A 26,910-nucleotide genomic window follows, 5' to 3' on the forward strand; every position below is an offset into this window, starting at 1 on the left:
TGATGTACAGTGGATGTAAAAACTACTGTTAAACGTTTTTTGTGATGTAAAAATTGAAACCAGGGTAAATAGTGTCGGATCTTTTTATTTTTTTTTCACCTTTATACCAAGCAGCAAAATTCAAGTGAAAAACATACACATTTTAGTTAAAAAAAAAAAGCATCTTTTCCTTGTCATACAGCACTGAGTCTTTTTGGTTAAGCACATCTTGACTGAGCAATTTTATTCCACTCTTCCAGATCTGAGGGGATCTCCTGTGCACGACCCTCAAGTCATCCCGCAGGTTTTCAATAGGATTTAGGTCTGGGCTGACTGGGCCATTCTAAAACCTTTATCATCTTCTGACGCCATTCCTTTGTTGATTTGTGTTTGTGCTTTGGGTCGTTATCGTGCTGGAAGGTCAACGTTTTCTTCATCTTGAGCTGTCTAACAGAATCCTGCAGGTTTTGAAGCTATGCTTGATTCCCTTTATCTTGACTAGAGCCCCAGTCCCAACTGAAGAAAAGCAGCTCCATAGCATGATTCAGTTCTATTCAATTTTATTTGTATAGTGCTTTTTACAATAGACATTATCTCAAAGCAGCTTTAAATGATGCTGCCGCCACCATGCTTCACCGTAAGTTTGGTGTTCTTTGGGTGATGAGATGTCTTGTTTTTGAACCAAACAGACCTTTTAGAATTATACCCAGAAAAGTTCTACCTTGGTTTCATTAGACTATGATCCAATTTGCCACATGGTTTGGGGTAACTTAGATGTTTTTTGTTTTTGTTTTTTTTCATGAGAAAGGGTTTCCATCTAGCTATCCTACCCCATAGTGCAGATGTGAAGAATACAAGAGATTGTTGTCACATGTGGAGTGTCACAAATGCTTTCCAGATATTCCTGCAGCTCCTTTAACATTGCTCTGGGTGTCTTGGCAGCCTCCCTAATAAATGTCTGTCTTGTCTTTTGTCTATTTTTGAGGGACGCTCCTGTTCTTGGTATTGTCACTGCCCCATAATGGTGCCCCATTTTCTCCACATCTTGATGGCCTTCAGTGTTCCATGTTACATCTAAAATTTTGGAAATTCTTTTGTACCCCTGTCCTGATCGCCACAGTGAGATCCTGTACATGCTTTGTCAGCTGTTTGTGGACCATGGCTTCAGCAGTCATATGAAACCAAGAAGATGTGAGGTTAATCAGAATTACTTCATTGATGATCATTTCTTTTGAACATGAGTTTGAATGTGATTGGTTCATTCTGAGCATAGTCACATGACCCATTATAAAAGAGTCAGCACCTTTATTAGCTTCAAGAGGAAAAAAGAAAAGAGGCGAGGAAGGGAACAACTGATTATAGCTACTGTAACATAAGTGATACCAGGAACTTGTCTAGACATTCAGTAACATTATCCAGTCCGTACAGAGTTTTTTTTGTGATCGTTGCAGCCAAAAATGCTTGATTTTGCTGCGGCTTTTTTCAAACTCTACAGGGATTTTTAAAATTTATTTTAATTTTTTTGAAGGAAATGACTTGAATTGGCGAAATTTTTTTGCACGGTCTTTCGCAGAGATGTTTGTTGGTAAATGAGACCTTTTAGCTGTACTCATGTTCGGTACGTGAATCGTAGAGGGCTTTGACCGAATGCGTGTTGTGATGACGTCACATGACACGTCTTGGCCCAAATCTGCTGAAAATCTGCGGTAATTTTTGAACTCCTCTGAATATTGCACCGTTTCCTTGATTTTGTGTTCATGTCTGCGATCGCAAAATCCTGGAGGTTCTGATCATCTGTAATCATAAATGGTGCAGAGTTGTTCATTAATAAATAAAAAGTTGCAACTGTTGGCAAGTCTTTGTGGTATACGAGTTAATAAGACGCTTTTGAGATGTGCCGTTTGAGGAAAGTAAAACACTTCAGGGTTGTAACAGTGACTCCGCTTCGTTTCAGGCCATAGCACCGCACCTCGACATATATTATTCTCCTGCAACAGCATGCCCCATCATGCTCACCTCTGTACTTAACTGTTATAAGACAGTCCTGTCTATGGAACTCCCGGGTTTAAAGCGAGTCAGTACAAATGCTCCCATTCTTTTCTCACACAGGCTGTCGTTATTTATTTATTTTTATTAAAAGACAAAGACACAAATGTTTTTCATGATTGACGAGACAAACAAAACAATCACATGGTGCTGCTCCTGATCACTGATATATTTGTAGTTATATAACGTGATCAATTGTTTACACGCAGAAGGAAACAGTGCTTTATGATTACACACACACAGTTTGCCCATGAAACAGGCATTGCTTGCTTTTTCATATAGAGCATGTGTGTAGTGTAGTTTCTGTTTGGGTGGGGGGGGGAACTGAGTCACATAGTGGAAGGCTGTGCTCAGATTCAACGAGTTTGAATGTTTGCATTAGTAAGATGAAGCATTTTTCTTTTTTCTTTTTTTTGCAGGAATAATAACTCCTCATAAAGACCCCGCTCCTCCTCCTGCAGGAGTGAGTGTGGAAAACAGCACTGAAACGCGTCCCTTGCCTTTTGATGCAACCCGCAAGCAGTAACCAAAGCCATCTGAACCACTCAATGACAGCGTTTACTATAATGCGGTATGAAGAACAAAGGCCTAGGATTTTTTCCTATTACAAAGCCAGTATTATGTTTTGCTTTGGCTTGTCAACACTTTGAAAAGGAACTCTGTCCTCGGCGCATAAATACTGAAACAGTCTTGAACGGAAGATGAGCAGAGCATCCACTCTTGGTGGAAAGCGCTGCAAAAAGGCACTTATATCGATACAAAACAAGCAGGATACAGTTCTTTTCCTCACGTTTGGAGTGTAAAGTCGTTCCCTGTAATGCAGAAACAGAGTGCTGTGCTCTTTTCCTCATTAGGGTCCATCTTTCAGGCCGTTAAAATGAACTGAATTCAGACCATGGTAATACCTTGACTGGTGGAACTGAGTGCTTTGGCTACATCGTGACGCTCGATGTTGCTCAGTGCGGTGGACAGGAGCTCGAGCGTCGAGCTGTCCTGTTGCGCCCAGTCGGTGAGCAGTGTGTGGACGGGGTCCTCGCCACGGCCGAACATGTCCGCTCGCTCCTGCTCGTAACCCAACACGCCGGCCAGCTGTCTCCAGCTCTGACTTCCACCCTCGGACAGGAGCTTCTCCACCTCCTCCTGCCGCTGAGGGGGCAGGTTAATGTAGCGCGTGTCCTGCTTGCTGCCTGCAGAGAAGATGAAAGCTTGGCTCAGCGTTCGGTGTCCTGCCTGGACATATCAGTGGTACCGTTGTAAAGCATGTGGAGGCGTGGGAGTGATCTGAGACTGCTGTGTTTACCTTTGCTCGGCTGGTTCTCCTGTAGGCTGTGCGAGTCGAGGAACACGCCGCTGTCGCTGTGTAGCTTCTCGCCCTCGACCACGTTGTTCAGCTCTGCAGCCCGGGCTTTCCCCAGAGCCGCCTTCTGCTGGAATGATTTCCAGCTAATACGCACAGACGTTATTTATTAGCTTATTACGCACTTAATACCAATCAGCCAGTTGGGTTCGGGTAAAATAAATGCATGCAAATAAACAAATAACCACTACATGGCACTATATAAATGCAATCATGCTAAGAGCTAACTGTTAACAAGATGAGCACTAGGATCAAAATCTCATTATCCGAGTCCTTACCACTTGTAGGCGACGTAGATCAGGAGTCCCAGCACCACGGCTGCCAGCACAGACACATAGATTATGATGTTGTTGCCTCCCTGATGGTCCTCAGAGCTAAGGTCTGGCGCTTCAGATCCTGTCACCCCTTTGTTCTTCCTCTCGTGCTCTTCGTCGGCCGAACCGGGTCGGCGTGGAAACTCCCACGGCCCTTCTGAACCGTTCCTCGAAAAGATGTGCAGGTCTCGATCTGCAGGCAAAGAATTCAGAGGATATTTCCAGTGTCGACGCAGGAGTTTGGCATCTGTACACTTTCCATTCCTCTCTTAGGATCAACACTATAGCAACAAACCAAAAAAAAAATCAGTTCTTTTGTTTGTTTATAGATTTTTGCGAATGATATGACTTGTTGGTTTTCCCTTTACCCAGAAATCCTCACTGTATTCCGTCGCTTTAATAACTTAACGTTTATTAATAGTGACAGGAACAACATCTGGTCTCGAGCAGAGATGGAAGCGATGAAGAATTCCTACAGCCACAAGCTGTTGTCACACACACTCTCTCTCTCTCTCTCTCTCTCTCTCTCTCTCTCTCTCTCTCTCTCTCTCTCTCTCTCTCTCTCTCTCTCTCTCTCTCTCTCTCTCTCTCTCTCTCTCTCTCTCTCTCTCTCTCTCTCTCTCTCTCTCTCTCTCTCTCTCTCTCTCTCTCTCTCTCTCTCTCTCTCTCTCTCTCTCTCTCTCTCTCTCTCTCTCTCTGGATAGGAATCTGAGCAACACATGGCCAGAGACCGCCTGCGTGCCAGGCAAGACTGGAGTAGCAGGTCGCAAGCTGAAATGTAAGGAAGGAACAAGCATGCAGCACAACAGACATCACTCAGCAAGGATTCACAGCCCTGCCATAGCGGAAATCCCCTCTAACCAAATGAATATTTCTCTCTCTCACACACACCATTGTGGGCTCACTAAATGCAAATCAAACATTGTTGCCTTGCCCTGTTTAGGTCGATTGTCTTGTCTCACACTGTGCCTCAGGTTTTGTGTGTGTGTGTGAGAATGAATGGGTCGTGACCCAATATCCACCTGCCTCAAAACCTGTTAACCAACTTCACATATCTCACCCGTTTCACAGTGGGGCAGCTGGTGTAGGTGTCGGCTCTGAGGCACGATTCAAATCTAGTTTTATTCATTCGGTACCCTCAGCTACATCAACATAATGATCCAAGCACTGCATCACGGTGACAGTTTCATTAACCCTGTTACACTCTTTAATCCTTAATTGTGCTCAATTATGTCGCTACTACTGCTCAAACGTCAACATTTCTCTCTGCTGATAACCACGTGTTCATCATACAACTAATACACACGCTGTGTGTAACGCGAAATCCATGGGAATATGAGCAATCATAACGTAAGCATTCTTCTAGTCGAAGCCTTTAAATTATGAACAACTCCAAGGCCTTTGTGGTGGTGTTATATTTAGTAGAGTGTGAGTTGTAACCATCATTTGCAGCATGGCTTGGCCTGTGTAACCGACTCCACGTGGAAACGGGAGTTCTCTCTGTCCAACCAAAGCAACCAAAACAGGTCAAAGAAAGTTAAAGTGTAAAAAAAAAAAACATACTGTGAGCCAAATTAGAGCAGAAACTGGAACAAAAGGACCGGTTGGTTATTCTGTAAGGCCTATGAGCAGCGGTGTGTTTATCCACAAGCACACACGCATGGACCACACAGAGATTACCGCTGCTCTGGTTCGGGTAACAATACACATTTTCATCAAATAATAGGTATTTGGTGTGATAGAAAATGAAAGTATAAACAGCAGAATCACAGAAAATTAAGCATAATTGCTATTTAAAAAACAACAACATTACGATTAGTTGAGAATGGCCTATTCTGTGCTCACAGATTATTCACATAGCTTTTGCTGTATTATATTTTTGACTGGTCAGCCATTTCTCTGTGTTTTTTTCCCCCCCTGTATTTTAGGCTTCCCATATTGTATTCCATTTATTATTTAGGTCTTTTAATTAGAACTTGAGTTTACTTACAGGCTGTCTGTGCATTATTACACTATTAAGTTTATGTTAAAATAGTGCCATAAAGCGAACATTAATTGGAATTATTTGTTCATATGCTACGGATCAGCTCCAGTTTCAGTATCATGTACCCACCCATGCAGAGTGTGTCTGACTTGGCCTGGCATGGCCGGATCTCCACCTCGTCCTCTCTGCACCGGGAGCATGGCATGCAGGTCTGGCTGTAGCTTTTGTCCTCTGAGAAGGTGCCTGAACCGCACGGCTGGCACACGGTGTTTCCTGCAGGGCCACACGCCCGCACCACGCCCTCTCCTCGGCCGCAAGTGGCACACGGGGCACAGAGGGCATCGGTTTCGTTCGTCTGCTTCCATAGGAAGAAGCCCTTTCCGCAGTCACAGTGGGTGTCTTCGGTGATGGTGCAGCGCTCCAGCTGGGGGACACCTAAAGGGCATTGTGAACAAGGCTGGCACCCTGACAGTCCCTCAGAGCCTGAGAACGTCACACCTGTGATGAGGGAGAAGGAATGAGTTTTCAGCTACTGTAGACATGTTCATTCCTACAAAGCACTTCACACACACTGGATGAAGATACTGAGAGGGTTCAGAGGGTTCATAAATGCTTATATATTCACACAGCATATACTGTATACATGTATCTGGCATGGCAGGACACAGGTCCAATTTTTATGCATGCAAAAGCAAAGAAAGACTTTAATTTGCACGTTCTAAGCCTATCAAAACGCGATTCCTAAATTCCTAAAAAATGTCAAATGAAAGCACAAAAGGGCTGAAGTTTAGAAGACAGCCATAAAAAAATCAACGCTTTGTTGTTGTGGTTTTTTATAAAAACATATTGACACACCTAAGCTTTAAGAAATCATATATACATAGGTGCTTGAAAATTTGTGAACCTTGTGGAGGTTTCTACATTTCTGCATAAATATGACCTAAAACATCATCAGATTTTCACACAAGTCCTACAAGTAAGCAAAGAAAACCCAATTAAACAAATAAGACAAAAAATATTATACTCGGTCATTTATTTATTGAGGAAAATGATCCAATATTTCATGAGGAACCGCGCCAACATCCCAGAGTTGAAGCTGTTCTGTACTGAGGAATGGGCTCAAATTCCTCCAGGCTGATGTGCACGACTGATCACAAGGTGCACAAGAGGGTCACACCTGATACCCACTGGAAAGCAAATGTTCACATACTTTTGCCACTCACAGATATGTAATATTGGCTCATTTCCCTCAATAAATAAATGACCAAGTATAGTATATTTGTCTCGTTTGTTTAATTGGGTTCTCTTTATCTACTTTGAGGACTTGTGTGAAAATCTGATGATGTTTTAGGTCATATTTATGCAGATATATAGAAAAACTCAAACTTTTAAGCACCACTGTATTTAAAGAAATCTACATGGACGTGTTGGGTAAGGAGCCAAACTGCCACCCATTTTAAAATCCAGCTAAATGTCACTGACTTAAAAATAAATAAATAAATAAGACTAAATAAAAATGAGTCATTAAAGCTAACAAGTGTGGATCATGTGAAAGAAATCGCAAACATACTCAAAAGCTAAACATTATAGTCAAATTGTAAATGCATTTCTAAAGGATTTTAGAACCCACGCCCATACACACACACACACACACACACGATATTTCAGAGCTGTATATGGAACACTCACCCTCTAGGCATGGCTGGCATTTTGTGTCTTCTAGTTCACAATTGGACGCCACTCCCATTCCCTGAGGACACAGACTGCAGCACTCACCCGAGGATGTAAACTTCCCGCTAGCACACACATCACCTTCCACCACCTGCGCAAACAGAAACACACACACACACACACATACTGATGAATGACAAATGATATGTTTCTAATACTACAGGAGCTGGAAATAGAGAGCAGCACTAATAACAGTGCTACTATAAAGTGAATACGGTTGATTTTTTAGAACAGACATGAATACACAACCCTTTTGGAAAGCATCTGATGAAAACTGCTCTCGGACACACAAGCATATCAAAGGATTTGAGTGCTCCAGCAAGTTACGGGGGAGCTGTGTTGAGAACAATCAACCATTAGCAATGCAAATGAGAGGATCAATAGCCTCTTGTGAAGACAGAGGAGGACAAGATCAGATAACCTTTTGGTGTGAGGCTTTTAACATTACACCAGAACCTCTGTCTGCATACTTCACACTCATCCGTCACACTAGAAACGACGTAGCCGAAAATAAATCAGCTCACTTATCAATGCGCTGTATTTTCAGAACAGAGTAGAAAACGTAGCGCATACAGTACGTACTACCTCGAGAAAACTTAACGGAACGAAAGCAAGTGCTGTGGTAGACTTCCAGACATCCAATAAAAAGCCTTTGAGCAACGCCATCAGGCCTCAACTGCTCAGCTTTGTGCTTATAAGCCACTTTGGATAAAAGCAGCAGCCAAGTGACAATCTGTAAATATAAATGTATCGTATCTAATCCTGCTTAAGTGTTGGTTCTGGACTGTAACGACTGGCGACAGAACCCATGTCTGAGTGGGCCTGAACCCTCTGGTATGTCTCCAGTATGTCTTACTGTCTAACAGCTGTGACTGGCTTTAATCAAAGCCAGCCACACACAATGGAAAGCAGATATTAAAACACAAGTGAGAGGGAGAGGTTCTGGGAGGAGGGTAAGGCCGTCCTGGCACTCTGGAACATTACACACATGGGTGTGAATGCAAACGGGACAAAAAGAGACCCGAGAGGACGGCCCAGCCTCAATCACAGGAAAAGGCAGGACGAGGATGAGTGCACGAGTGGCTATGGGTATGTATGAAGCAAGAAACACCACAGCTGTCCTCACATGTGCTCTGAGGGAAGGGAAGGGGACACAGTCGCAGTCCCGAGGACAGGGTGCGGACAGACGAGGCGAGTCCAGCCTAGCATGTGAATGTGTGCTGAGACCTTTGATGTGTCCAGCTCTGCAGATGTGTGAGAAAAGGTCAGCATTTGAAACGTGTGCTAGGTTTAAAGGCAGACTGGCCTTTTTCCCTCCAGGGAGCTGACAAGAGCAAACAGATGTCTAACAACTAACCTCCTGCAAAGCGGGGGGAAAGCAAAATCTCAACAACCTCTCTGATGTCTCTCTCTCTGATCTCTGGGCAGCGTGTGCTGACCTGTCGAATGTGAACACACACACACACACACACACACACACACACACACACACAAAGCCGTATCCGCAGGCTAACACGTGTCCCAGTCTACAGCCTTGACTGCACATTCCATAATCATCATGGCAGACTTTAATAAGCTGGCATTACAGCTATTAAAGATGCATTGCTGATTAAACTTGATTGAGGGAACGAGCGCTATAATAACAGGATGTGGACTTCAGGATATTGTATCATGCGTTTAGAATAAATCCTAAAGACTCTGTTTCATGCTTAACCCTTTAATGACCCTTTCAAAGCTTAATATATTACTGTGTCTGGAAATATTCGTGCTCTGTGTCAGGCAATATTTGCGGTTTAAAAGGCAAAAATGGTTCCGTCTTTATACTACCCACGTGTCATATACTCCTTTATAACATCATTTCAAAATAAAGAGTGAGGGAGGAGACATGCGATAGAGAAACACCGCATGCTGTTTTAGGTCACACTGAATGCCATATTAGGGAATTAAGGACATTTCCCCTTTTTAATTTCCTAATATGGCATTAAATGTTGCCTACTCTATAAACTATGCTGGCACTAACAGTCTCTAAACACTGCAACTGAAATCAAACGCTGAATAAACTCTAGACGGTTAAACATTGGCGGAATGACCACCGGGTCTGTGAGCGGACTCGGTGGAGAGGCGTAGACGCGGCGCATACGAAAGGAGTCGGTTAGCATGAAACATGCTCATGCCTTTGATCCTGAGGTCTCTCAACAAAGATTTTATCCTCTGCTCTGAGGAACTGGGGAACTCTAGGTCCCCTAGAGAGGGCACAGTTGTTCAGCACTGGCTTAAGAGGTTCCTGTTTCCACCAGGTTGCCAACGAAGGACCACCAAAGATCAGCGAGGGCTTCAAAGGGAGCTGTGCTTCACGGCTGTCCGGGTCACTCACACTCACTCACTCACTCACACACACAACCGCTGACTGGACTTGATGTATGGGCGCATGTGGAGTGCGTAAGGGATTAATGATAGGCCTGAAAGTTGAACACACGAGAGGCCACATGAGGCTGGAGCTCAGTCAGAAAATGACTTCATTGCCACCGCTTCACACCCAACAGCAACAGGAAGAGGTTGGGCATTCTGAATATATATATATATATATATATATATATATATATATATATATATATATATATATATATATATAACAAATAATAAATAATGTAACAAAGAACAATAACTAAAGTGACAGGAGCTTCAATAACATATACAATGATAATAGCATACATACTCAAGTGATACCAAAAGTATCAAATAACTTGATCTAATATTTTAGCTGTATATATTAGTTTGCCTGTTCTACACAAAACATTTCTCACTGTAGATATGTAGGGCTTAGTGAAAGTAAAATAAATAAAGATCTGACTTTCAGAACTGCTGTTTCCAAACGTACTTCTTGCAATTCCTGCAAAGATGAAGCCTGAAAGGTGACACGTCTTTCCACAAATGTTTCATCCCTTTAATCAGGAGACATTAAAGGCTTGCTAATCAAGCCCTCTCTCTCTCTCTTTCTTTCTCCCTCTCACTCGTTCTCTCTCTCACTCTCTTTCTCTCTCTCTCCTATAGAACTACAAACTCATTTACAGACATGCCAGTTAGAAGCTGAGACCCTGAGCAGTCGCATCAAAGGAGCCTGTTTGAGGAAGGGGAGGGTTTGGAGTTCAAGAGGAACACACACACACACACACACACACACACACATACCAAAGCCATGCAGCAAAATGGAAAGTCACATTACTGAACTACAAACTCTCCCCCCTCGTCGTCCACAAACCAGGAGAAAATGAGGATAATTACTACACTCTGCATACACACAGACCCAGCAATACTTCAGCTGTGGTTGCCTTTTCACCGAGAGCTGACTTGAGGGACAGATGTGGCACTGTCCTCATCCCACCACACTCTTTCCATGCACTGCATGACCCGCATCTGCCTTGCACTGATTTTATACCTCAAACAAAAGCTACGAGCTTGTGCACGAGCACAAGAAAAGAGTCCTCATTTGAAGATAAACAGCATAACAAACCGATTAGATCATATCTTCTTCTTTTTTTTTTTTTGAAAGGTCTGCATGATGCCATGTTTTGAAACGGAGAATAAAGAGAGAATTTTTTGTGGGAACGATCTGTTTAAGACGAGCGCTGTGACATCTGGCTTGTCCAATGAAAACATGACAAGACTTAAAACCAGAGCTTCCATTAGGAATTCTCATGAGCTGTTATTACGGCTCAGATCGCTAAAGGATATCAGTGCTTTAGGAGAGATTATATGTGAAAAAGGAACAAAGACCAAAGTTTAATAGCACATTTCTAGCTCTGTACAAACAAACAAAGCATTAGTTCTATAGCCAAAATTTTGATATTTGGGCACGTATATTTGACATTTCCACAGGCTGAGAGGAAAACATTCGCTTGTCCTGTTTTGACTATATATACATAAAAATACTTAAAACATTTTAAAGATGGGGTTTTACATTAAGGCTACCATCTAAACATACACAGTGTCCCAAACATCTCCGTACATAGGGAAAACTAACACTTTTTAACTAAAAGTCTTCTAAAATTTTTCATACTTGGTTTATATTATATATATATATATTTTCAGATAGCCTTTAAGAATGCCTTTGACCAAAGAAGAACATACTGAAATCATTCTCATGGCTGTTTTTTACGGGCCTACTTTGAGAACCATGGATTTTATACTTTTGCCAACAGAGAAATCAAAAGCTGTCGCAATGTTGTGATGGACTTTAACAGCAAACATGGCGACCACATCACGCACATGACATTGCTGCAAAACTTATTAACAAATTCAACAAGACTGGAAGTGATGCGGAACAACGGAGAAGCAGACGTCCATGAACATCCACTGACAAAGACATATATGTATGACATGTATGTATGTATGTATATATATATATATATATATATATATATATATATATATATATATATACACACACACACACCCCTACTTGTCAATGTAATAATCATTATTATAACATTATTATTGTCATTATTCATGGTCTTGATCTCACACCCTGATTATTCTTCTTTCATGATACACAAGTAGTGTATCACTAGATCGATCACGAGTCATGATTTCTTTGTTAGCAATAGTATAAAACCCATAGTTCTCAAAGTAGGCCCGTAAAAACAGCCAGCGGATCCATCATTTCTTTTAAAGACTTTGGCTACAGCAGTAGAAATCACATATATGATCATGATCAACAATGTTAAAGGCTAATAAAAATGTGTAAAAAAACAAATAAACAAACAAAAAAACTCTTTGTTATTGTTACTAAACTGCTGTTACTATATTATACACATGTAAACATTTTTTTATTAATATTCCATTTGTAAAATAAACCTGTACTGAGTTTTTTTTTTACAGTGTTACAGTTAAATGGGTCCCCTGACTGTAAAAAAAATAATAATAATAAAAAAAGTTTACAGATATCAGATATTACAGAGATTAGATATCTTCTAACAGAACACATCTTTCTAAGCAGAAGTAAAGCTGAAAAGGATTGTTCTACATGCAGTATATTTGAGAAAAGGAAATAGAGTGTAATATGTTATTAAAGCTCATAATGCTGTTTCACCTCTGCGCGTTCAACTCACCTTCACCTTCAGGGCTGTGATGTGGAGGGAAAGGCTGAGAACTGCAGCGACAAACTTCATCTCTCACTTCTGCTCTCAGGCTCGCAGGAACCGCGGGGTGTGGGTCAGGGCTGTGGAAGCTCGCTAGTGTGTGTGTGTGTGTGTGTGTGTGTGTGTGTGCGCGCGCACACTACTGAAAACAGCAGTTGGAGCTCTCCGCGCGCGCGATAACGAACACAGACGCTACCAGGAGACTGTCTAGACTATTTCTTTAAACACTGTACTCTATAAACATGGATACATGAATAAGGAGTAATCCCAGTTTTGTTTCCTGTTGGGATTTAGTTTGTTTCCCTGATAATACGACTTGGACACACTCCGCTCCTCGCGCACTTCCATCACAACACTGCAATCTTTAGCGAGGCTCTTATGAGCCGCTTCTGCGTGCCGCCGTGACGTCACTTCTCTCCTCGTTCCTGATTGGGCAGAAGGAAGACTGGAGGGGCAGAAGGATGGAGGGGAAAATGGGAAGATTTAGGGATAGAGAATGGGGTGGATGGACGGAGAAAAGGATGGATGGATGGTTGGATGGATGGATGGGCAGATGAACAGATGGATGAATGGAGAAAAGGATAAATCGATGGACATGGATGGAGAAAATAATGGATGGATGGATGGAGAAAAGTATAAATTGATGTACAGATGGATGGAGAAAAGGATAAATCAATAGACAGATGAATGGAGAAAAGGATGGATGGATGGAGAAAAGGATGGATGGGTAGATGAACAAGTAGATGGAGAAAAGGATAAATCAATAGACAGATTAATGGAGAAAAGGATGGATGGGTGGATGGATGGATGGAGAAAAGGATGGATGGGCAGATAGAGGAGAAAAGGATAAATCAATGGACAGATGAATGGAGAAAAGTATGGATGGGCAGATGAACAAATGGATGGATGGAGTAAAGGATGGATGGGTAGATGAACAGATAGATGGAGAAAAGGATGGATGGAGAAAAGGTTAAGTCGATGGACAGATGGATGGCAAAATGGATGGACGGAGAAAAGGATAAATCAATGGACAGATAAGTGGAGAAAAAGATGGATTGATGGATGGATGGGCAGATGAACAGATGGATGGATGGATGGAGAAAAGGATGGATAGATGATTTGCAATTAGTGTGTCATTGTATAAGTGGTCTACATGGTGAGGGAAAGTGGGAGAAATGACACCAGTCAACTGTAATTTGTTGTTCTTCTTCTTCTCTTCTTCTTATTATTATTATATGCACACTTTGCATGTACATTATTTGTTTCACAATTTTTCACACATAGTGGACATGCTATTTGTCACATGATTCATTTATTATGTCTTTTTTTTTTTTTACATATAAGGTGGATTTTGCAGATGTGATTTTCTCAGATGAACAATTCATTTTTCACACATTATCCCATATTGTTCACATGATGTCACGTGTGTTAAGGACATAACATGTTGAAATTAACTTCCACGTGATTTTCACATGCGATCGTATATTATTCACACAATCACATGTGAAAACCTTATGATTTTGCTTTGAGGGAGGGCTGTGGAGAATACAGAGCTTATCCCCTGAAACACCTGAGCTGGGAATACACCCTGAATGGGAGTCCAACATCGTCATTTTCATACTAGTGTGTGTGTGTGTGTGTGTGTGTGTATTAAGACCTACACTGTCTAAACCTGTACGCTCTTCTTCACTTGAGACGGATAGTCCAGTCATTTTTTGAATCCGAGGGATGGAAGGTCTTCTAGATAAACAAGCGGTCAGTGGCAGTGGTCGTAAAGCCGCAGGGATGCACCACGTGAGGTCTGGATACTTCAGAGGGCAACAAATGGAGACAGCCCCTAAAATACAATGAGAGGAGAACTTCAAAGAGACACAGAAAGAGAATTATGCGACTACTGAGGAAAAGAGAAAAGATTAAAACAGATATGCGTCTCAGAATCCACTGACTGTTTACTGACTCAGTTTAGTAAAACACAGCTGATGCTTTACAAGCGCTTCATCAGAATGAACCTCAACACAAGTCTGCTTTATGCAGATTTACACGTACAAAAAAATATATATAAATAACATTCTTTTTCTTTTTCAATTGTACTTATGATTTACAAACAAAAGTGCTCAAAACAAATATTCTTCCAGTGTACACACTTTTACATTTTTAAATAAATGGCAATAAATTCCATAAACACGGTCTTATAAATCGTTTGTATGGAAACTTTGTCTTGCAGAACTATTTCTTGAATACATTTTAAGAATGAAAGACAGATTTTCCTAAATTATTTCTTTCAATAAATGCGAATATTAAGATCTTTTTAGTATTTTATTAAGTAATGGACCATATGAGGTAAAGAATCCACATGATCAAGGCTGTCTGGGATACTTGCAAAGAAAAAAAGAACTGTATTAAATTTTCCAATGAGCCTGGAACAACCTAACATCCAATTTCCTTAGAAAACAGTTTCCCAGAGAGAATATATACAGCTTTAAATGAAAAAGACTAATTATTATTTGATCATTTTTATTGGTTGTTTTACTCTTTACTTGAAATTTTACTTTGAAATTTTTCAAGATATTTTCATTTTTTTTTAAATAGGCATAAAACTACTTAATGTGCGTTTGTACATCTAAACATCGGTAAATATTGTTCAATTTACTGTCCATTCAACCCATTTGTGGACTTCATTGCATTTTATATGTTGAGTTTTGTGTCATGAGGCTGTCCTGTAATTGTTTTTCTAGATCTTTACCATAAACATGTGATTTCCATTTCAGCAAATCATATTAAAATGCGCACTGATTCATTTGAACGAAGGAGATCAGATAGCACGACTTGTACACAGCCAACAACTGGATTGCACATTGCTTTATTGATGTTCTATTCAGTTAAAAAGCAGCTATTGATGTGTATTAGCTTTATCAGAGTTGTCTTGCTGTTTGTTCCATATTGTCCACCTCATTGTCATCTTTGCAGTCTGAAAATGACAAACAGTATAAGTGTTTTCTTGAAGTGACTGGTAAAAATAAAACAAAAAAACAGAAAGCTACAGTGGCTTCCTGATGTATTTTTAGAATTATTTTGAGTACAGTACTGTGCAAAAGAAATGCTGTAGAGCAAAGATGCCTTCAAAAAAGATTGTAATTAAATGTTTCTACATAAAAAAAAATACTATAAAGTGCAGTAAACAGTAATAAATGAAACAAAGGCAATATTTGGTGTGATGACACTTTGTTTAAAAGGAAATTAGTAGTCTCAGGTACAGTTTGTGCAATTTTATAAGGAAATGAGCTGTATGTTTTATGGAGCATCTTGCAGAACCAGTCACGGTTCTTCTGGAGACTTTGACTGTCTCACTCGCTTCTTATTTGTGCAGCAAAATCCAGCAGCCTTCATTGTGTTTTTGTCTGAAAAATGTCTCTTACCGTTTAATATACTGGTTTCTTTACTGACATACAAACATTTTTCTGTAACGTTTCATTTTGTGCTGGAAAACTAATGTTTGGGAATCTAAAATGTTTTTTGTACTGACTCGATAATGTAGAAGTTGTAAAATAAAAATCTATAACAAGGTTTGTACTAAATAAATAGGGTGGCTAAAACTTTTGCACAGTACTGTATGTGAATTGAAAGGTTAAAAACTATAGTGATATGTTAGTCATTACTATTTTTAATTGACTAATTTAGTCCAATTCATCATAAAAGATTAAAACAGCTTCTTAGGTCTATTTTTATTTTTATTTACCAAAACACAATCATATTAGGGCCAAAGTAGTAGATATCAGCAGGTCAAGCCAATGAAAAAAAAAAGTTAAATGCAGCTGATTCAGTAAAGCATGTGAGCTCACCATGCTGCAGTCTTCTCAATCACTTTAAAAACACAAGATTTCGCATTTATGCTCTTCTTATGTATTCACATTGTTCAATATCTAGATCTGATTCATCATACCGTCAGTGGTTGCAGCACCAGATGGCATTTACATTGCAAGTCTAAACCTATAATCAGGTACACAAGGCATGTCATACAGGAGTAAGAAGTTACAAAACACTGAAAAGAAAGCTGCAATAAAAAGAACAGTGGCGGCTCATCCTGTAGATTTCCAGAGGGTAACAAATAGGTGGTCAGCACTGAATCTGGGAGGGGTGGAGAGGATTTGCGGGTGTTCACAACTGCTTGTGGTTCTAACAGTAGACATTCAGACAACAAGTAATTGTCAGGGGCTTTCCATTTCTCTTCCTCCTTCCCCCTGTCTCAGGACGGGGAAGGAGATACCTGCTTTTATGGAGAGCAAGGTGTCGAGCCGTCCTCCCATTGTCAGCCTGGCAGATCAGAGAGAGAATAGTGACCATAACCCCTCCTCCCCTCGTTCCTCTCTCATTCTGTCTCTCTCTGAGCGTGCTCTGGCTGGAAAGGCCACAGGCTGTCTCCCTCCACCCCCCCAGCTCTATTGTCCCCCTTGGGGTGTTTATGGGTAGAGCTACAGGATGTTCGGCCCACGAGTGCATCAAAGGATTCCACAGCCAGATAAACGTAGGGTAACTGTGACCTTTTCAACCCTGATTGGGTTGACACGTCAGGACAGGAGCAGAGACGTGCAGAGTGAGACGTTTCAAAGAGAGTTGTTCTGAGACGAGGAGGTTTAAAATCAGAATCAGCCACTGAAGAGAAATCATTCATGCACGGCTGTGACACTGCTAGGGGTTTGACATTACTGCCTGCATGCTTGCTAAAGTTACAGTCAACACTTTAGGATATGGGCTCACATATTCGATATTAGCATCCAGGCACCCAGAGGTTATTTGGAAATATTTACTGCTTTTTTTTTTTTTTAATTTGGTGTTTGAATATTCTGAGCTTATTGTAGACTCTACATGCTTCTCCTTAATAATCACTGCTTCTGTGACCTGTAATATAAAGCATTATAAAGCATACTAGCATTTAAAACACTTGTCAGTTATCACCAGTATCTTCAGAAACTGCTTTATCCTGGTCAGAAACGTACTGGCTCTGGAGCCTATCCTTGGAATATCTGGGGAAATCCTAGGACTGATCACAGAGCATTTAAAACACTCTTGATTTTTATATCAATCAAATACCCTGCTTATATCAAATCTGCTTGATTCTCCTTAAAGAGAATCTTTTTTTTTTTGCACAATTGAGTTCAAGTCTCTTGGTCCTTACTACCTTTTGACCCAATATTAACTACCCTGTACACTGGAGTTGGTCAAGTACTAAAATTTAAACTGATTTAAGCTGATAAAATTAAGGAGCAGTCAATAAAGAGAGAACGATTTTACTTATCATTATTTCGGCTGTGCATTTACAGAAACAGTGTGTATTAAGTGAACACAACAATAATATAAGGTAAGAATGTGAGAACACTAAATAAAAAAATAATCTTCTAAGCTGCTTGTGCAGACTTATTGGCTGAATTGTTTCTTATTATACTGAAGTGTTGCTGAATTGCATTTTGTGACCTTAGAATGAATAAAAGATCGAAGCTTATAACACTGTGTGTCGCAGAAGTCTCCATACATAGGGAAAATTAACACTTTTTAGCAGATTAAGACAAAAGAACAACATATTGGAATCATTCTCACGGCTGGATCGGGAAGCTGTCGCAAGTTGTGATGGACTTTAACAGGAAATATGGCGAGCACATCACACACACGAAACTGCTGCCAAACTTATTAACAAATTCAAAAAGACTGGAAATGTCATGGAATAACCGAGAAGTCCACGAACATCCACTGACGAAGACACAACCGACGTGGTGCTGGCAAACATAGTCCACCATATATGGAGACTTTTGGGACACCCTGTACTAAAGTGAAAATGTTGTATTTCTCTTTCGTAACATCCTGTGGAGTAAAACACAATTTCCCATATGACATGCCTACAACGCTAACAATGCTCTGGTACCAGGTGCCTTAGTCCTTAATACACAAACACGCACACTTTCTTCAACTACTATTGTGTTGTATGTTAATAAAAATTTGATCAAATACAAAAGAAAAAACTGCAAAACATGTCAGGGGAAGGATCGCACAGCATTACATCCAGGGTGTATTCTCACCTCACAGGCAGCAAACCCATTAATTGAAATTAGGGTATTGAAAATTCCAGGAGGAGTACGAACCATAACAAACCCTAACCATAACCCCAAGAGTTATTCCTTCTTTTACTGTGTATCATTGTCAAAATAAATTTAAAAAATATCTGAAATTGAAGTTAGTTACAAAATGAGACAACAGGACAATTGAGAGAAACATGATGTATTTCAAGTTCATACACACCCACTCATACACATACTGGAAAAAATAAAAGAACTAATACAGAGAAGCAGACTGCAAGGTGTGAGGCGGTTATACAAGACTGAACACAACAATATGAATTTATGTGAAGACAAATCTCTCAACAGCGTGTGTGCCAAAGCCCACCGCAAGGCATCTCCTCAAGTCGTTTATTCCTACTGTGTTTACTCGGAGTGCAGGGCATGAATAGAATACAGGCAGTGGTGAACATGAAGAGACTCATTCACTCTGCACAGCAACGTTCACTACAAAGGAGACTTGAAACACAAAGGACAGGGCTTCAGTGTGATGAGCAAAGTGTAGTATGCTGAGATAAGAAAAGGGATAAGGTGAGGTGGGTACAGTCAGACAAAACAGCATTCGTGAGCGTTTAAAAGGCATCAAACATTTATCATTCGCCAGTGTTTGACCGGTATTAGAGTGTAAAAAAAATAAAAAAATAAAATAAAAGTGAGCAGGGAAAGCTGGGTGGTAAAGAGGACGTGTGCTGAGCGGCAGTCCACAGGGCTGAGTGGGGGTGGGATACTGCAGCTCGAGCTCATCAGGCCGCATTCCCATGTGTTCCACAGACACCCAACACTCTTCAAAGGATTCAGTGTTTTACCAAAAAAAAAAAAAAAAAAAAAAAAAAAAGAAAGGAGAAAAAAAAAAAGGAAAAGAAAAACATACCAGTGAGGACGAGTCAAAATGGTTGCCGTTCTGCCTAACGCGAGACTTCCAGCCATACCAGCTGTGTAAAAGCAGTTTCGTGTATTGCTAACGTAAGACTCGTTCGAAATTTTAACGATTTTAAACGGAGACCAAGGCACTTGACAGCTTAAGAGAGCTCAGAGAGAAGACAGGGAGAGGGCTAGAATACCTGACTGATGAGCAGGAAAGGAAGTATACACTTCCGAAGCAATGCGTTTTCACACAGGAAGCAGAAAGGCACTTCTTATACGATAAATGGAAAAAACCTGGAACCAGTGCACAAGCCCTATAAAAAAAAAAATCAAATAAAACCCACACAAGCAACCATCATGAGTGGAACACAAAAACATGATTACATGTACAGAACAGTGTAGTACAATAAAAACACAAAGATTTTAAGGCACAGATTTTACAAATTGTTTTGAAACTCGAGTGCATTAAGAGCATAATATTAAGCAAACGTGAAAAGGACTAAACCTAACCTCTGCATTGATTATTGCTTTAAGCAACGGCGTGTAACCACGGGATATTCACACACACACACACACACACACACTCGCTCAAATACATAAACGAATGCTCTCTTTTTCTCGTGTCTCGCTCTCTCTCACACTCACAATTACACACACACACACACACACACACACACACACACAGGGGTAAAAGATGTTTGTTGGTATATCAGTGTGGCTTGAATTTGAGTTTTCAGAGTCGCCGCATTACAGAGCAGGAGCGAGCGCCACAGGTGACGACACACTCCAGCCGTGTCCAGCAGCTCGAAAGAGGTGTGTGTGCCCTCAGCTTCACGCCCACCAGTAGACAGTGTGTGTGTTTGTGTGTGTGTGTGTGTGTGTGTGTGTGTCAGGACTTTGTCCTGTTATTCCAGAATTCCATGGCTCTGAAATTGAATCCACTCTCACGTCGCAGTTCATGAGAATGTACGCCTCTCTCCGAGTCTCAATCTTTGGAATGATTTCTGCTAAAAACAGTCCAAAACAATAAAATAGAAAATGTTCCTTTCTCTTTTTTCTTTCTTTTTTTTCCTTTTAAAAAGTGCAGCTTTGGACGACTCTGCTTTATTCCATAAAACCAGAGCAGCAGCCCCAAGTATGCAGACCTGTGTTCAGGGTCGACATCTCAGGTGTGTGTGTCTGTGTGTGTGACGAGGCCTATTGGAGGCATGTGGAGTGTGTATGATGCTCATTTCCCAGCATGCTCAGTAGGGTTGTACTCGGTCTCTCCTGCAGACACCTGAGAGATTCTGCGCGTAGATCCCCAGAGACGCCGAGAGAACTGACCCGAGCGCAACTGAATGAACACACACAAAGAGAAAATTTGACTTTTATGATTCCCGAAAAATAAGAAACATACAAACACAAAAACATCTGGATTTCGAACTGCAAAATGTCATTTCTATGTGTGGTGGCCTGGGAAAACCTTTGATATGGTAAAAGTTTGACATGCTCTACTGTATAAAGTTCTGATCTTATCTTGATTATTCAATATTCTGGCTGTTTTCCAGAATTCAGCCAGAGTGAAATCTGACGGGTTTTCTCAGACTGCCACACGTATGGTCAACCTGTCTTGGATATGCTCCGATTATATGGATTGTTTTCAGTAATTTATGAACACAGTGCTAACCAATTTATTTAACACTAAACTTTCTCAGCATGTTAACCAACCCTCACTGAGCACTTTATTAGGAACACTATACTAATAATGGGTAGAGTCCCTCTTTGCTCTTAACACAACCTCTGGTCCATGTTGACATGATTACATCACACAGTTCCTGCAGATTTTTCAGGTGCACTTTCATGCTGTGAATCTCCCGTTCTACCTCATCCCAAAGCTGTTCTACACTCATATACTATATATGTAACAATACTCAAATATTCTGTGGCATTCAATCAATGATTGATTGCCACAGAATATTTGAGTATTGTTACATATATATAGTATATGAGTGTAGAACAGCTTTGGGATGTGGCAGAATGGGAGATAATGGTGTGGGAAATGTTTTCTTGGCACACTTTGTTCTGTGGCATTCAATCAATGGTTGATTGGTATTAACAGAACAAAGTGTGCCAAGAAAACATTCCCCACACCATTACACCACCTCCACCAGCCTGGACTGTTGACACAAGGCAGGTTGGGTCCATGGATTCATAATGTTGGTGCCAAATTCTGACCCTACCATCTGTGTCTTCTGCTGTTGTAGGCTATCCGCCTCAAGGTTCGACGTGTTGTGCATTCTGAGATGCTTTCTGCTCACCACAATTGTACAGAGCATTTATCTGAGTTACTAGAGGCCTTTCTGTGAGCTGGAACCGGTCTGGCCTCTCATCAACAGGGGGTTTCTTTCCGAAGAACTGTCCCACACATGTTTTTACTTTATTGCACCATTCTGAGTAAACTCTAGAGACTGTTGTGTGTGAAAATCCCAGGAGGTCAGCAGTTATAGAAATACTCAAACTAGCCCGTCTAGCACCAACAATCATACCACAGCCAAAATCACTTAGATCACAGTTATTTTCTCCATTCTGATGGTTGATGTGAACATTACCCAAAGCTGCTGGCCCGTATCTGCACGTATTTTATGCACTGCACTGCTGACTCACCATTGGCTGATTTGATAAATGCATGAATGAGTAGATGTACAGGTGTTCCTAATAAAGCGCTAAATGTTACAGTGCTTAGTATCCCATGGCTTTAACCATCGAGTCAATACTTCCTTCGATTAGTGCCTAGTTAGTGATGTCAAGAGATAAGCTCCATGTTGACCCAACACCATCTAATTGCCAAATTATTAGAGGACGATGTAGTACTCAGAAGCTAGGTATCTAACTAGTTGTGCTTGTTAGGATACATTTTCACAGGTTTGTCTACTGTTAAACAAATATACCGATGCCGATGTCAAATTGAGACTGATTTTGAAATTCCACTCATGTGACAATTCATAAATGATCAAGAATTATTCCACTGTGATTTTTAGATATTATGCCATAAAGTTTTGATCTTCAATACAGTCAAATCAGACACAATGTTCTGACTTTATATTTTAAATACACTCTTCTGTGTACCTCCTCTGGTTTCCCAGCTCCCACAACGATGAGTTTGCCGTCCTCCAGTCCCACCAGAATGTGACTGCTCTCCTTGGTGACTGATACACTGCGAATAGGGAGCTTCAGCGCCAAGGGCTTAGTAGCCTGCCCTAAGCTGCAGCACACACCCACACACATACACACATAATATTAGGTCCTAGGACTGCAAAACCATATCCGTGATGGTTCTTTAAGGATTCGTCGGTTTTGTCACTTACTAAACAGGCTCGAGTTATACGTACAGTGGGGTCTAAACGTTTGAGACCACATTGAAAATCTCGATGTTCTATGGTTTAAAACTGGAAATAATCAGAAAGTTTTAATAATAATAAAGGAAAAGTGCAACGTCTTGACTATACCTAATACTAAGAAACTCTGAAATTCATGTAAATATTTCTAAGATTCTTCTTTTCACTCTGATATCATTTGTGATGAAAACTAGTGATATCAGACCTTTGGGCCTCACTGTAGGTTTCACCAGAGGGACAAACTGAAGACCAGATAAGGGAGCAGGATGTAGTACACAGTCAACCAAAAGGTTAAACATAGCTTCCACTAAAACCAAGAAAGAGGCAGAGCTAATTACGAACGAGAGACGGGTCGGTACTGATTACCTGAACAGGTCTTTAATGTGCAGGTTGCCCTGTAGTGTGCCCAGGATGAGGTAGTCCGAAACCAAATAGAGTGCCGACACTGGCTCCTCCAGCACTGTAGACGCCATCAGTGTGCCGTTCACAGAGTACACATGCAGCGCACACTTCTCCTGGAATGCCATGCATACACATTAACACACACACATAAATAAATACCCAAACACGTCAGACTATCAGCAGCACAGACTACATCATGCAGTCCATAAACGTAAATAAGATGACTTGCCTTCCCAGCAGTACAGCCCTCCAGTATGGTCTGTGCCACCAAGTGACCCTCCATTCCCACCTGCAGCTGGTTAACCCGGACAGAAACGCAGCTCTCACAGGGAGGACGCAGCGTGCGTAGATACTGACCTCGTCTGACGCTGTGCACGATCACCGTCCCGTCCTGCGAGAGACGCAGAAAGTGAAACAAAACGTGTATTTTGTGGCAACACAGAGAAGGCGAGGTCTGACTAGCTTTAAGTGTGACTAACTTTTGATCCGGAAACAGCCATGTCCAGCTCAGTGCTAATGGAGACACAGGTGACCTCTGCATCATGACCACACAGCACCTGCACTGGCCGTGGAGACAGACCACTGGAGAAACCACCCTACACGAGCGAGAGACAGAGAGTGAGAGAGAGAGTGAGAGAGAGAGAGAGTGAAACTAGCACAGTGCTAGTTCTATACTGTATTCTAATATATATTCTCTAGTAGCAGCTCATTCACAGGGACCTGTATGGAGGTATTGCACATCACATAATCTAGTAGCTAATAATAAATGGATAAAACCAGGTTGTCAGAGCTTTGTAACTGTCAGTAAGTTTTCCACCATGGGAAAGCCTTCAGGACAGAGAACGTTCCGGGTTCTCTAGAACATAAGCTGAAAAATTTTTTGTTTTTTTTTTTGCTTTCAAGTGATGAAACAATAGATGCTGGTGAGGGAACGACTGCTAAAACGTCACGTGATAACAGGAACTAAGTTGTATCATGGACTTTCCACAGCATTAAATGGAACCATAAAAGGCTAAAACACTGATGTGTTGTTCATTAATACATAAATAAATAATATAATAGTTGGAAAATTGGTGTGGTGTGGTGTAAAAAGGAATACAACACTTTGCGATGCGCCGTCATAAGAAAAGACTCAATGACAGGGTGATTGATTTTTTTTTCTTCCTAAAACAGCACACCCTGCCATGTTTTATTATTTTACTTTTTGCTAGTGTTTTCATTTGGACCCCACTGTAGAAGGTTTGAATGTAGTTTAATGTTTATCATAGAGTTTTATATTAATATCTATATAATTATATTAATAATCTAATATTTTATAGTCATTTTCTCACAATGATATGAGCACAGACTTGTGAACTGGCTGCAGATTTTGCTCCTCTTGGGGATACCTGCTGCAGTCCTTAATGTTCTACATTCTACAGCCTCAACATCATGAAGTATTAGATTTATTAAACACTCGACAGACCTGCTGGAGAACCTGCCACACCATGCAGGTGGTGTCACGAGAGCCTGAGATGAGGTAGATACCACACAGGTCCAAAGCCAGACACGTCACCACGTCTAAAACACACAGTGTCAGGAGAATATTTCACTGTTAGAGTACTGTACATGCATTACTATGACCAGTTTCAAGAAAATGCCAATTTGTATTTATGATAATGAGTCTTTTCTTCGCATACCCCAGCCTACAGGAAGCTGGGGTCAGAGTGCAGGGACAGCCGTGATACAGCGCCCCTGGAGCAGAGAGGGTTAAGGGCCTTCCTCAGGGGCCCAACAGTGGCAGCTTGGCAGTGCTGGAGCTTGAACCCGCGACCTTCTGATCAGTAACCCAGAGCCTTAACCGTCAAGCCACCATTGCCCCTTTGTATTTGTATTTAGGCTTATTAGTATAAATACTAATTAGTAGTTAGGATCCGAAATATTGTCTTTTCTTTTTTTTAAATCAGTTGGGAATGATGTGAAAGACAGTTCTTTATAAAACAGCTATTAAACTATTATACTTCATATCAGAACACTGCACTGCTTCGCTCTAGATCTCTGGGTGCTTATCGCAGACTGTGTATTTCTGAATGTCTGGTTGTGTTTTCATGTCTCACCTATGTGACTGCAGATCCTGCCCACAAGTTTGGCCTTGGCCAGTGTGGTGACGCGGAGACTGCAGTCCCAGTGTCCCCCGCTGAACAGCAGACGGGCGTCACTGGACACCACCAGCACCTGGGCCCCGATGTCTACCCCTGGAGAGAAGGGGCCATTCAGGAAGCGCTGCGTTCTAGAAGTCACACACACACATGCATAAATACAATGTAAAACTGCTTCTGGCACATTACTGAAGCAATTCCAGAAGTATTGGCACCCTTCAAAACAGTGGGCAGTGTACATGTCAAAATGTTTACACCCCTAAAAATAAATTACATCATCCTTAAAAACACACACACACACACACACACACACACACACACACACACACACACACACACAAATGGTTGCAAGGACAGGCATTCTTAGTTTCTCAACCTCATTGAAAACCTGTGGCCTGAATTGAAATGGGAACGCCACATGCACAAACCCAAGAATATAAAGGAAATTGAAATATTCTGCCTGTGGGAGAGGCCCAATATCCCTCTACAAATGTCTTTGATCTTCTCAGATACACTATAAGGCAAATATGTGGACAGCCGACTGTCACACACATATGTGGGTCTTTTCCAAACTGTTGCCACAAAGTTGGAAGCACACAATTGTCTAAATCTCTTTGTATGCTGTAGCATTAAGAATTTCCTTTCACAAGAACTAAGACCGACAATACCCCTGTTCACAAAGCCAGGTGCATGAAGACATGGTTTGCCAAGATTGGTTTAGAAGGCCAAGATAGCCCTGTTCTCAACCCCACTGATTACTCTGGGATGAATTGGAAAACCGACTGCTCTTCCTCGCCCAACACCGGTGCCTGACCTTACTAATGAGTTCACAGTTAAGCTCCAGAATCTAGTGGAAAACCTTCCCAGAAGAGTGGAGGTTATTATAACAACAAAGGGGGACTACATTTGAAATGGGATGTTCAAAAATCAAATATGGGTGTGATGGTCATACTTTTGGCCATATAGTGTATTACAGAAGGAGGCATTTTTGCTTTCCAAGAAAGGATTAGTGCAGTGCTAATAAGTCTGGACTTAATAGTATTACAGATTACTGGACCATGTCCATGTGCCATGTGTCAATTTGTGTGTGTGTGTGTGCGCTTACTTTGGATTGCTCATAGTGGGGTCCTTAGTAAAAGTAAAATAATTGGCGATGCTCTTGTCATAGGGCAGCCAGCTGTGTGTTCCTATCTGTCCTTTAGCACTCACAGTCACCTGGTTTAACACAGACACATGACAGAGACTTTTAGAAGATAAACACACCACTTGCATAGAGAGCTTTGTAGAATCAAAAAAGTATGTGATTGACAGATCTAAATAAGACAGTGAGAAATAAGATGGTGTTGATCAAGCATATTTTGCGTCATGCCTGGATGGTTATATTATATGATTAACTATTGATAATGAGATCTAGGCCTTAGTATGGAAATAATCCAGACTTGGATCCATGTGTGTGTATGTGTGTGTGTGTGTCTG

The 26,910-nt window shown here is 41.1% G+C and overlaps 2 protein-coding genes across 4 annotated transcripts in view; both read right to left on the reverse strand.

The window, feature by feature from the left end:
- Positions 1-2,258: 2,258 nt before the first annotated feature.
- On the reverse strand, positions 2,259-13,158 carry nradd (neurotrophin receptor associated death domain). The gene is made up of 6 exons (XM_053627301.1): positions 12,520-13,158; positions 7,370-7,502; positions 5,810-6,178; positions 3,661-3,889; positions 3,326-3,468; positions 2,259-3,212 (listed from the first exon to the last, which is right to left on the reverse strand). Exons 1-6 carry the CDS (start codon positions 12,577-12,579, stop codon positions 2,914-2,916), a joined length of 1,233 nt encoding a protein of 410 aa, XP_053483276.1. The 5' UTR covers positions 12,580-13,158; the 3' UTR covers positions 2,259-2,913.
- A 5,642-nt stretch (positions 13,159-18,800) lies between these two features.
- Positions 18,801-26,910, reverse strand: part of nbeal2 (neurobeachin-like 2) — a 66,640-nt gene continuing 58,530 nt past the window's right edge. For all 3 annotated transcript variants that reach the window (XM_053627329.1, XM_053627313.1, XM_053627320.1), the window contains 8 exons: positions 26,540-26,649; positions 25,393-25,565; positions 24,762-24,856; positions 23,776-23,892; positions 23,526-23,687; positions 23,261-23,409; positions 22,626-22,761; positions 18,801-20,853 (listed from right to left, as the gene is read on the reverse strand). In XM_053627329.1, the coding sequence (XP_053483304.1) occupies positions 20,746-20,853; positions 22,626-22,761; positions 23,261-23,409; positions 23,526-23,687; positions 23,776-23,892; positions 24,762-24,856; positions 25,393-25,565; positions 26,540-26,649 (1,050 nt within the window). In that variant the 3' untranslated portion in view covers positions 18,801-20,745. The remainder of the gene's footprint in view (positions 20,854-22,625; positions 22,762-23,260; positions 23,410-23,525; positions 23,688-23,775; positions 23,893-24,761; positions 24,857-25,392; positions 25,566-26,539; positions 26,650-26,910) is intronic.

Source organism: Ictalurus furcatus, chromosome 1 (assembly GCF_023375685.1).
Source record: "Ictalurus furcatus strain D&B chromosome 1, Billie_1.0, whole genome shotgun sequence".
NCBI lineage: Eukaryota > Metazoa > Chordata > Actinopteri > Siluriformes > Ictaluridae > Ictalurus > Ictalurus furcatus.

What these genes read in the sequence shown, in the direction of transcription:
- nradd (XM_053627301.1), bottom strand. Translation starts at nt 12,579, where the DNA reads ATGAAGTTTGTCGCTGCAGTTCTCAGCCTTTCCCTCCACATCACAGCC. An exon ending in ATGCCAGCCATGCCTAGAGG is followed by an intron (nt 6,179 to 7,369) that starts GTGAGTGTTCCA and finishes CCCTCATCACAG; the next exon opens with GTGTGACGTTCTCAGGCTCT. An exon ending in GGAGAACCAGCCGAGCAAAG is followed by an intron (nt 3,213 to 3,325) that starts GTAAACACAGCA and finishes TCTTCTCTGCAG; the next exon opens with GCAGCAAGCAGGACACGCGC.